Here is an 11,849-nt window from a genome sequence, read left to right on the forward strand (position 1 = left end):
GGCGATGCCACTGGGTGCACTAACTCAGAGCGAGTTGCTCGATGCTCCCCTCGTGAGAAAAAGTCACTACAAAATCTCCACTCAGCGGAGATTTTTTCCGTTTTCTTGGGGAGTACCCCCTTGTATACACACACTATGTACATAATGTACATAGTTTTGATGGAGAATATTTTATATGTATATAGACATAAAATAGACAGATATACATAGACATATGTCTCCCTGGATGTAGCTCCACTTTCCCTCCCACATCCATTCAGCTTGTGTGTCTGTCCATGTATCTGTGGGTAGATCACTGTGATTGCATGAAAGTATTTCCCACTGTTGTCTTTCACATCTACACTCCACTAGTGTCTTCCCCTGCCTACTTTGTCTTCTGCTATTTATGTATTTTCATGTACATTTGAGAGCATAGTTATGCCATGTATTGTTCCTGGCTTTTTTTTTTCTTCAGTGATGAGCTTCTAGGTTTTACATTATTCATGATTCTAGGTTTTACATTAAGGTATTTGGTCCATTTTGAATTCATTTTTGTGTATGGTGTGAGATAAGGTCCTGTTTCATTTTTCTGTCAATGGATACCCAGTTTTGCCAGTCCCATTTGTTGGAGAGATTATCTCTTTTCCATCTAAGGTGTTTTGGCCATTTATCAAAGATCACCTGTAAATAGATCCATTGTACAAGTACTAGACTGTTTTGACTACCAAGAGTGTGTGATAAGCTTTGAGATCAGGAAGTGAGAGGTCTCCTCTACTTTTTTTGTTTTGTTTTGTTTTGTTTTTAGTAGGTTTTGCTTGTCTGGGGTCTCTCTCCTTTCCATATGTAGTAATTGGATGATTTTATGTCAATTAGACATTCCTTTCTGGCTAGGGGTGTAGTTAAACCTTTCAATCAAGTGTAGCTTGATAATACCTCCTTGGGGTGTGGCCTTTTGTATGAGAGTGAGGGACTCTGGGAACTGCTTCTCTTTGCCACTTCACCGTCTTCCTTCCTGGGACCTCACTGGAATTCTGTGTCTGTCATGTGAGCCACCCGACCCCAAGAATTGTCAGCGCCCTGCCATGCTTCCACCAGCCTTAGACCCATGAGATTGTGCCAACTGACCTATGACCTCCCTGCTTTCTGCTTCACCTTTCTGTGTCATTGGCCTGCAGCTCCCCAATCTGAAGAGGACCCGGCTAGCATCAGATCTATGGACTTAGTTGAACTGGACTGGGGTGCCTTCTTGATGTAAAGTTGCTTCTTAAAATAAACTTCTTTCTGGCATATAGATGAGTGGCATTGGTTTGTTTCTCTAGACAGCCTGGCCTGACACATCATCTAAAGTTGGTGACTAGATTTTCCTTCTCTTGATAAAACAGTGTTGGAATATGAATCTAGATTGCATTATATCTGTAGATCACTTTGGGTAGTACTGACATTTTCACGATGTTAAGTCTTCCTATCAGAATGATAGGTTCTTCCTTTTATGTTGTTGTTGTTGTTGTTGTTAGATGTTATTGAGTCAGTTCCAATCCATAGCAACCCTATAAACAACAGAATGAAACACTGCCTGGCCCTGCGCCGTGCTCACAAGGGTTCCTTGAGCCCATTGTTGTAGCCACTGTGTCAGTCTATCTTGTTGAGTGGTTTCCCCTTTTCCTCTGCCCCTCTACTTTATCAAGCATGCAGCCTGTCCTCCAAGGACCATTGTCTTCATACAACATGTGTACAAAATATGTAAGGCGGAGTTTGAATTTCCTTGCCTTTAAGAAGCTCTCTGGCCAAACTTCTTCTCAGACAGATTTGTTTACCTCTTCTCAGTCCATTGTACTTTCAATAGCTTTCACCACCACCATAATTCAAACACATCGATTCTTCTCTTTTCCTTATTCAATGTCCAACTCTCATAAGCCTATGAGATGACTGAAAATACTATTGTTTGGGTCAGTCGCACCTTAGTCCTCAAGTAACAGTCTTACTGTCCAAGAGTCTAAAGAGGTCTTGTGCAGCAGGTTTTCCCAGCACAGTGCCTGTTTGATCTCTTAACTGCTGCTTCCGTGAGCATTGATTGTGGATCCACGGTAGACAAAATCCTTCACAACTCAAATGTTTCTCCATTTATCAAGATGTGAACTATTGGTCCCGTTCTGAGGATTTTGGTCTCCTTGACAGGTGTCATCCACACTGAAGACCGCAACCCTTCATCTTCATCATTAGGTGCTTCAAGCCCTCCGTACTCTCATCAAGCAGGGTTACATCATCTGCATAGAGCAAGTTGTTAATAAGTCTTCCTATCTGGATGCCACATTTTTCTTCATATAATCCACTCTCTCTAATTATTTTCTCAGCATACAGATTGAATACATATAGTAAGAGGACTCATCCCAGATGCCCACCTTTCCGGATTTTAAATCTTTCTCTTGACACAACTGCCTCGTGATTCACATACAAGTCCTTCGTGAGAACAATGAAGTGTTCCAGAATTCCCCTTCTTCTCAAGGCTACCCATAGTTTGTTATGATCCACACAATGGGTAATGCACACATTTAGAAGCTCCCTTCATTTCTTGCAGCAGTATTTCATAGTTTATTTGTATAGGTCTTTTGCCTCTTTGGTTATATTAATTCTTCAGTATCATCTTGTGGATGGCTTTTCTAAGTGCTATGTTCCTGAGGTCCTTGTCAGAGCTCTCTTTGTGAGGAATCTGATTTTTTATATGTTCATCTTGTAGCCTGCCACTTTTCAATTCATTCTAATAACCTTCTTGTCCAGTTTTGGGGATTTTCTGTGTATGGTGTAATATCAGCTGCCAATGGGGAGAGAATTTACCTGACTTTCTCGTCATTCGGAAGTTCTGTGACTAGACGACTCTCCCTATTCACTTTGCAGTTGCCTTCATTTCAGATTAATAACTCTGATTCCCTATTTTCAATCTTATAAGTTTGTGTTCCTTTCACCAGGGCTCCTAAGGAAGGAGAAACAGAAGGAGTGGAAAAGTGGGAACTCCCAGGAGCAGGGAGCGAGGAGCAGCGGGGAAGGAGGATGGCTTAGGCAACTTGTCATTTTTCCCGAGTTGCTCATATGATTCTTTCCTGGGTTTTGTTGTTGTTGTTGTTTTCGATATGTCTTGGTGATTCTCTTTTGGAGTCTGTATTCTTTGGGGTTTTTTCAGTTTCTTGAACTCAGTCTCTTCTCATCCTTCAAGACGATGCCTGATGACCCCTTAGAAGTTCGTCTTACCAACATATTATCGCTGAGGTCATATTTTATTCTTTCCTCTGTTTAGCAAATATTTGAATTTTTCCCTTTTACTTCAGTATGGGACTTAGTGCTAGAGCAGCCCTTTAGCCTTTCCATGACCAAATTATTTTCTGCTTTGAGTTTCTTACTGATGCCATGTGTTTCAGTAATGTAAAACCAAATGCCAAAACCAAACTTGCTGCCATCAAGTCAGTGCTGACTCATAGTGGCCCTTTGTGGGTTTCCAAGACTGTAACTGTTTTCAGGAGTAGAAAGCCAGTCTTTCTCCCGCAGAGCTGATGGTGGTTTCAAACAGCTGACCATGCAGTTTGCAGCCCAATGAGTAACCACTAAACCACCAGGCTCTGTACTGAAATGAAGGAAAAATATTTTTTATAGGTGCTATGGATTTTATGAGGGATACACATATCCCCAGTGGACTCTGGTGGTAGGATTGGTAGGTGAGACCCACTTCTTTAGATTCATACAGTTACACAAAGCCCCGACAGGCAGTGGCATGTGCTACACCCGGGACGGCAGCTTCCCAAGAAGCCTAAAAGGATGAAAGTGTTGGTGGGTGATATGTGTCCCACAGGTCACAAAAGGCTACTATATAGCAACAACAAAGCTTAGACTAAGGACACCTTAAATAATAAAATTATGGTCTTGTCTTCTTTTAATTGGACTAGAGTTAAAACTTCTTTCCAGAGAGAAGTTTGCAGATCTAGTGATGGGTGTGCTGAAGAAGAAAATACAACTTGTGGTCATGGGCATGAACCCAGTACTCATAATGTGGGCATTGAGCTAGTCCTCACCTGCCCACTCTTCCATCATCTTCACCAGGCACGCACACAACACTCTCTTCAGCCCCAGCCGCCTGGAGCTGGACCAGAATTCGTAAGTCAGAAGGGTACCTTCCTTCTGACCAGCTCTCCATGTAGCCCTTCTCTGATTTTAGCTACTTAGAACGAGGTCAGGTGTCACAAGTTCAAAGGACGTCATCCTTCAGACTGCCAAATCGGCAGATGTCAGCTTTCAATTTGAAGAGTCCACATGACGCCACAACCTTCTGCCTCACCGGCTTCCAGTCCCCCTTTGGGTTCAATAATTCACTGGATCAGCTCACAGAATATCAGGGGGATCACACCATCCTTAGGGCTATAGGTTGATTAAAACCTAATCGGATGCAAATGAAGAGATGAAGGCTGGGAGGCTTTCCCACATAAAGCTTCCATCTCCCAAGGGACGTGCTGCCCTCCCCTGGAGCAAATATTCTCACCAACCAAGAAAACCTCCATGTTCAGGGTCATAACAGGCCTCAACACATGCTCCTGGTAGACAACACAGTTCTCGTGAGGCCGGTCAATGCTTGGCCACCACTCATTCGCTTCAGGTGTGCTTTAGCTTCCACAGACTGAGAACGGAGGTCCGATTGCTTTCTGCAAAACGAGTCCACAACACGCCTGGCTGATTCCAGTTCTGTGTTCTGAGTCCCGCTGAATGCTGATGCTGTCCGTTTCAAGGGCTGGTTTTAATAACATGCTGTGGATTTTGTTTTTGTGTTGCGGTTACAACAGGTAGAGTGGGACCCTCTGCTATTAGAGGTCCCTCCCCGAACTCAGTTCAGTTACACAGTCACCAATCTGACTGGCGGCCCGCAGCCACATTCTCCTTTCGACGATCAATACCAGAAGGTCACACTGAAGGTGAGTCGAGCTTCGGTGGCTTCCTCGGGGCGGGGTTCATCATGTTGCTGGGCCTTTGAGTCTTACCTCTTTTCTCTCCCATCCCAGGGGGGCATGGCCGCGGGGCAGCTGACCAGGGTGGGCATGCAGCAGATGTTTGCCCTGGGAGAGAGGCTGAGGAAGAACTACGTGGAAGCAGTCCCTTTTCTTTCACCAAACTTCAGCCCCCAGGAGGTCTTGTGAGTTACTCGAAAAAGCGGTGGTCTTAAGCTTGAGGATTAACTAACTCCTAACTCTTCCCAGACGGTCCCCCGGAAGGACTTTGGGGGTCCACGAGAGGTTGTCCCGGTGCAGTTGGTGCAATCGCCCTCATGGAAGAGGCGGTCACTGGAGTTCCCACTCCTTGGCCTTCAGGAATTCCCTTGGGGCATCATTCCACAGAGAGAACCTTTCGTCCCAGCCCCTCACATAGTCGTGGAAGCCTCCTGCCGGCTCTGAGGGATAAGGGAGAGTGTACGTAGCTGAATCTTCCCTTTCTAAGTGTCTCTGCCTTTTTGGTTTTTCCCCAGCATCCGTTCCACTAACATACATCGGAACCTGGAGTCTACTCGGTGCTTGCTGGCTGGGCTTTTCCAACGTCAGAAAGGTTTGCGTTTGGGTTCCAAAAGCTGCCTCCATGGAGTCTGTCCTTCTTCCTTCCAGAGGCCAGCCCTCTCTCCCTTGCCTCTGCCCCTGTGGTGACCATGGTGCACCTACTCTAGTGGGCCCTTTCCTACCTGGCCTTACACTGCCCTCACCAGCTTGACCTCCACATCAACTGCTCCCACATGCCTCTGGCTCTTGATTTAGCCTCTCAAGCTCCTATATGAGCGGCATAAGGCAGCCCTCACCCGGCCTTAGGAACAATGTAGGGAGCTTTTTAGCCCGGCTGGACCCTGCTGAGAAGGAGGAAGGCCAGTAGGGACCCGTAGCTGGGAACCACACCTGCTGCTGCAGCTCTGCTCTTGGTGCGGATCCACAGCATGATCCAGAGGGTCAGAGCAGGATCCAGTCCAGTCTTTCCTAGTTGAGAACGTCTGTTGTGTTGGGGGTTGGTAGATCTAGCTAGTGAATGATCACAGTAATGGCTCCCTATCAGGAACCACGGTTGTTATCTTCCCTCCTGGATCCCACATACTGAAGGCTTTTGACTGTCCGGTGAAGCTGCATTTTGCCATTTTCAACTGATTCAAATTTACATTTAACTGCTGGTCTGAGTTTCCATTCAGTAGGACCTCACCAATGTTAAAATACCAAAATGGAAAAACAAAAACAAAACCAAAATGGTACCACGAGGCAAAGATTCAAATTACTCTCTTTAGCTGTAGCATCAGTAATCTCAACTAGCTAGACCATTTCCATCAGACTTTTAAAATAAAGGGACTTTCAGGGTAAGAGGAGGCAGGCCATATCCCTGTCTAGATTGGGTGTTACTGCTAATTCTGGCTGCAGTTGGCCAGCGAATATAAATAGTATCTCTCAGACAAACGGGATGGGCTGCTCCTTAGTCCTGGGAGCCCCTGAGCTAAGGAGTGGCCCACATGCCTGATCTCTAAGTGTTTGCTCAGATGCTAAAAGGCATGTGCTCAGAAACAACACAAGTGTGACTGGAATGAGGTTTCTGGGCAGCGGCCTGAACCCAGGTCCCCAGCAAGGGAGGAAGTGGCACCCTAACCAGCCTCCCATGTGGCTGCCTTGAGAGCAGCTCCCTGCACCGGTGCAGAGATCCCGGGGCCCCAGTTTGACTTCTGTCGTAATGATGCTCATGCTTATCAAGGAACTTGAAGAGACCCAAAGGACCCCGGAAGGTGCTACCATCATGGAAGTGATGCAACTGGGAATGTTGCTTCATGAATGAAAATTGTTGAGAAGTCACAGGATTCTATGTAAGCTGCACGAAGCAAGGTGCAGGGAGGCTAGCAACTGCTGGCCTGCCCCACTCGGTCAGTCAGTCAGTTCATTGAATGGATAGTTGTCTTCTCTGTGCACACTATGGATCCAGATACTATGGATCCAACGGCAGACTTCAGGCAGGTGCCAATTAATAGAAACATGTCTACTTGTGTTTTATTGACTGTACAAAAGCATTGGACCGTGTGGATCACAACAAATGAAACACCCGAGGTAATGTCTCACTGGGTCTAGGGGGTCAAGAGCAGAGCTTTAGAGACATCAAGTTCGATTGGCCTAATATAGTTCTCAAAGACGATGTTCCACCCCCTGCTTGGGGGAATAGCAACTAGAGTCTTAAGCTCATGAGCAGCCATCTAAGGCGCTATTGATCCCTCCTTGTCTGGAGCAAAGAAGAAGGATGGAAATTGAAAGACATGGAAGCAATTTAGTGCAATGGCCTAATGGACCATGCAGACGTAAGCCCCGAGTCCAAAAGAATTAGAGGGTCCCTGGCTCCCACTACCAAGTTCTCTGAAAAGAATAAAATCGGCTATCCCTTGTGGGGTAGTGGTTATTAGTTGGGCTGCTATCCAAATAGATGGCAGTTCGAAACCACCAGCAGCTCTGAGGGAAAAAGACTGGGCTTTAAAAAAATAATAATAAAATAAAATTTAAAAAAAAAGAAAAGAATAAAATGAGAAGACTCTGCATGGATTAGGAGAAAAAAAAGTGTAACAAAATCATAAAAGAAGCCAGGGCGTGCTGGTTGGGTTGGGACTGGTGGGACTTCTAATATTATAGCCTGTAGTTATCTTTCAGGTCTAGCACTGAACTTAGGCTAACTTAGAGTCTAATATAGACCCCCGTGTTAGACTATGGATTGAACTTAGAGTCTAACTTAGACCCCCATGTGAGACTCATTAACAATCTCAGATCCACAGGGCCGGATGAGCAAAGAAAGAGGCATGGAAACGACTCACAGGGGAGGGGTGAGGTCAGCGGTGGCACATTGAGGGGTAGCAGTGGGTGTATGGGAAAAAATGCGCATGAACCGCTGACTGTAAACCTGATGTTCTATTGTGGAAACCCCTACCTAACTCACAACAGAAAGTTTCTTGAAAAGAAGAGACAAAGATAATGAAGTGCTAAAGGGCAAGGAGGACAGGTAGGCCTGACCCAGGCCTATTTTCGGTGGTCTGCTATGCATGTGAGAGCTGGACAGTAAGTACGGACGACTGGAGGCGTGGTGCATTTGGGTTATGGTGCTGGCAAAGCATGCCGGCTGGACAAGGGTCTGCCAGAGAATAAACCCCTCCGTGCCGTGTTGGCAGAAACACAGCCAGAATGCTGCGGCCGCAGCGCGAGCATCGTGAGACGTCATCTCTCGTTCTTTGGACAGGTTATCAGGAGAGGTCAGTCCCTGGAGAGGGAGGGCATCATGCTCGGTAAAGGAGGAGGTCAGCGAAAACGAAGAAGACCCTCAACCAGATGGACCGACCACGTGGCCGCACAGTGGGCTCTGACAGGCGGCACTTTTTGAGAGGGTCCAGGCCCGGGCAGTGTTCCATTCTGCTGTGCACAGGGTTACCTTGAGTGTGAGCCAGCTCAAGGGCACCTGGCAGCAACAAGTACAGTGACCATAGGCGACGTTTAATGCCCTGGGGCTTCGATGGTCAGTCATTTCTTTGGGAATAATAGCTAGTCTCAGCACTCTAGGGATTCACCCCCATGAACTCCAGCAAGCTGCTGATGGGAGCTTTTTTTTTTTTTTTAATCAAGAGAAGGCTTGAGCTCTGTATGGGGGGGTGTTCGTCCAGGTTGACCAGAGAAACACATCCAGGGACACTCGTGAGTAATTGTATATTAAGACAACATCTCAGCCCAGTTAAGATCAAGTCCACAAGGCCAATATTAGCCTATATGTCCAATACGAGTCTATGATTTCCTCTTCAGACTCACACAGCATATGCAATGATGCCAAATGCAGGAAGCTCACCAGCCAGTGGGTGGAAAGTTTTGTGGATCCCCGGGCATCTCAGCACTGGCGTGGGTCTCCACGTGGCTCCTCCAGCTCCAGGACTCTGGCTCCATCAGCGTAGCTCCATGTGTCTTGTCAACAGGAATGTCTCGCAGGGAGAGAATGTGTCCCACCTCCAGGGAGGAAGACAGGAGTTCCCAGAATCCTCAGGAGAAAGCCATGCCCACACAGAGGTCTCATTGGCTATGACCTGATTGACAGGCTAGACCCCACCCCTTTCCTCATGTTGACAGTAGATTATGTAACTGCCATGGGGTTGACAAGGAAGCTGCAGCAAAAAGCGTGGAAAGGTGTTGAATGCCTTCTTTGGGTGTTGGTAGGTGGGCTTAAGGTGTTCAGAGCACTAAGCAGCCAGATGTCACTGTGAGGCATGTAAGAAGCGTCATTTGTAGGCCAATCTTTGATTTCTGGCAGTTCGTACAAAAGCCTTGATTTGATTTTTACAAAGCCAAGGAGTCTGAGAGAGTTTGGACAACCCCAACCTTGTGATCATAGTGCTGTTTGTCATGTGATAAGTCACCATATTGATCCGCAGGGTTGGACTTGGGGACATAAGAAAGGCCATGAATTCGAATAACACGAGGAACGGTTCATTCTCTCTGAGAATGTCCAACTCCTAGTGGAGCTTGAGGGAGGCCGGGCCTTTCTAAGTGTTAGAATGTGGCAGGGAAGTGCCAGTCTGATCCAGTTCTGTACCTTACGCGTCTGTCCGTGGCCCGACAAGAGGGATTTTGCAGGACAGAAGGCTGCCCCTCGCTTTGTCTCCATTACTCAGGCCATAGGACGGCTCCTGTGGGCAGGCCAAGGCAGGTTGAAGGCTTTCGCTGTTTTTAGGAAGTAGCCTTGACCGTCTGTCTGCCTCCTGGAGCAGCTCCCCTTCTGGACAGAGAAGTCGAAGGAGGTTTTGATGCGGTGGGGATCCCAGCTGAAGCCTCTCTCCTCCTTGCAGAACCCGTCATCATCCGCACCGATGAGGCCAGCTCTGAAATCTTGTACCCCAACTACCAAAACTGCTGGAGTCTGAAGCAAAGAACCAGGTAACGGTCTCCCCGTCCCCCTGCTCCGGACAGCCCAGCTAGGCTCACACAGCTGGTGGACAAAGGTCGGGGGAGTTATCCTTCAGGTCTGACGCCAACTGTGCAGGAGGTGAAGACCTTCTCCCGCACAGTGGCAGGCTCGTGGTGAAGGTTTGGGGAGGATGGAGCGAGCACTCCTACTGCCGTGGTGGGGGAGGTGGGGGACGAGTCTGCTGTTTGCACAGCGTTTTCCTCCCAACAGCCCAGTTCTTTCAGGCATGGCAGATGAGGCAGCAGGTTCAGTTGAAAGATGCTCCTGTCAGTCATCAAACTGCAGATCCAATAACAGCTTCCCTTCTCTTCCTTACCTTGTTGGGTCAACTTGGGGTGATGGTCCTTTTCGGTTTGGGGTGTTGCGTGGCAGCGCTAAGATATACAATATTCAGCATGTACCTTCAGACAAACATGGGGCCCCTGTTGGGCACAAGAAGAAACATACTGGGATATGGCTTGGGAAATTCGGGCTTTGACGGTAGCTCTTCTTTTTACAAGTCATTTAAGCGCATGGAGCCCACGTTTGCTCATGTGATACCGGCTTACACCAACGGGCCACTGTGAGCATTCAATGAGACCCAGCTGCTGAAGGAAGGACCGCATCGTGGTCTCTGAAGCAGAACTCAGGGTAAGGAATGCCTTCTTTGACAGACACCAGAGGCAGGCTGCCTCGTTGCTGCCGGAAATCGCAGAGGATCTGAAAAAGGTGAAGGAAGGGCTGGGCATGAGCAGTAGTGACGAAGTGGACTTCCTCAGTCTCCTGGACAATCTGTCTGCAGAGCAGGTGAGAGACCCGGGGCTGGGGGGCAGGGGTGCCTGGCTGGAGTCACACCTGTGATGGAGAGAGGGTCCTGTATTAGGGAGAGCGATGACAGGACTTGCAGAAGGATGCATGAGGGGACCAAGGGATGAAGCGCAGTCAAGGGGACTCCTCCCTCAGGAGTACTGACGTGGTGCAGCCCTACTTTGTGCTTCCCAGAATCCCCGTTGCCTTGATGTAAGTGTGCACGCTGTTGGTGGTCAGTGGCGGCGTCCCTGCCTATTGTTAGCACTTTAGGGAGAGGCTGTGTGCGCATCAGCATATCAGAAAAATCTCACATCAAACCAAAAAACGGATGCCTCTGGTTGAAGTCTATTTTCTCCAAATGCCTTTGGCCATGGCATCTGTTCCTTTCATAATAAATGCGGAAGAACACACTACAGGAAATGCTTTTCCTGGTTTGAAAGCCAGGCACCTGAAAGAGAACTGGCCTGCACCCTGCTGGGCTCTGGCGCTCCTGGTGGCAAGAGTGCGCCTGCGCTTCCGGGTGGGCAGTGCCTGCCGCTCCGCAAGCTGGCAGCCAGGCATGCCTAAGACGGGCGACAGTTTGCACAAAGTGTTTTCATGGCAGAAACTGCTTAGAAATCATGTTGGGGGGCATGAAGGCCAAGAAAAAATTAATTTATGAATAACTTGCTTTGTGTCGGGGTTTTTTTTGTCCTTATTGTCTTTAAGTTTTTAAAGATAATGCTTTCTTGGAACGCATGAGAAACCATCAGAAAGGGAAAGGGAAACGTTTTCCCTGGGCCTTGAGCTCCTAGGACTAGCTAGAGAAGGAGCTTGGGGTCAAAGCGCTTTTTTGACCCTGAACACTGGTGTCACCAGCCAGGAAAGGGCAGGCTTCATAGAAGTGGTCAGCTTCCAAGCTCAGCATTTGGAGGTGTGTCTGTGTGTCTCTGTCTCTGTTTGTCTCTGTCTCTCAAAATGGAACCTGTGACGCTCTCAGGTACACAGCCTCCCAAGCTGCCCCACCCTGAAGAGATTTGCAGGGGTGATCGAGCAGAGAGCCGTGGACACATTTCTGTACATCTTGCAAAAAGAAGACAGGTGAGGGGCTTCTTCAGCTGCTGGTAATGTCACAC

The 11,849-nt window shown here is 47.7% G+C and overlaps 1 protein-coding gene across 2 annotated transcripts in view; it reads left to right on the forward strand.

Moving 5' to 3' along the window:
• The window catches only part of ACP6 (acid phosphatase 6, lysophosphatidic), a 26,164-nt gene that overhangs the window by 6,598 nt on the left and 7,717 nt on the right, over positions 1-11,849 (forward strand). For both annotated transcript variants that reach the window (XM_004717265.2, XM_045283732.1), the window contains exons 2-7: positions 4,800-4,928; positions 5,016-5,146; positions 5,477-5,553; positions 9,827-9,914; positions 10,599-10,731; positions 11,714-11,814. In XM_004717265.2, the coding sequence (XP_004717322.1) occupies positions 4,800-4,928; positions 5,016-5,146; positions 5,477-5,553; positions 9,827-9,914; positions 10,599-10,731; positions 11,714-11,814 (659 nt within the window). The remainder of the gene's footprint in view (positions 1-4,799; positions 4,929-5,015; positions 5,147-5,476; positions 5,554-9,826; positions 9,915-10,598; positions 10,732-11,713; positions 11,815-11,849) is intronic.

This window comes from Echinops telfairi, unplaced genomic scaffold, assembly GCF_000313985.2.
Source record: "Echinops telfairi isolate 266 unplaced genomic scaffold, ASM31398v2 ScPeMD7_7466;HRSCAF=8504, whole genome shotgun sequence".
Taxonomy (NCBI): domain Eukaryota; kingdom Metazoa; phylum Chordata; class Mammalia; order Afrosoricida; family Tenrecidae; genus Echinops; species Echinops telfairi.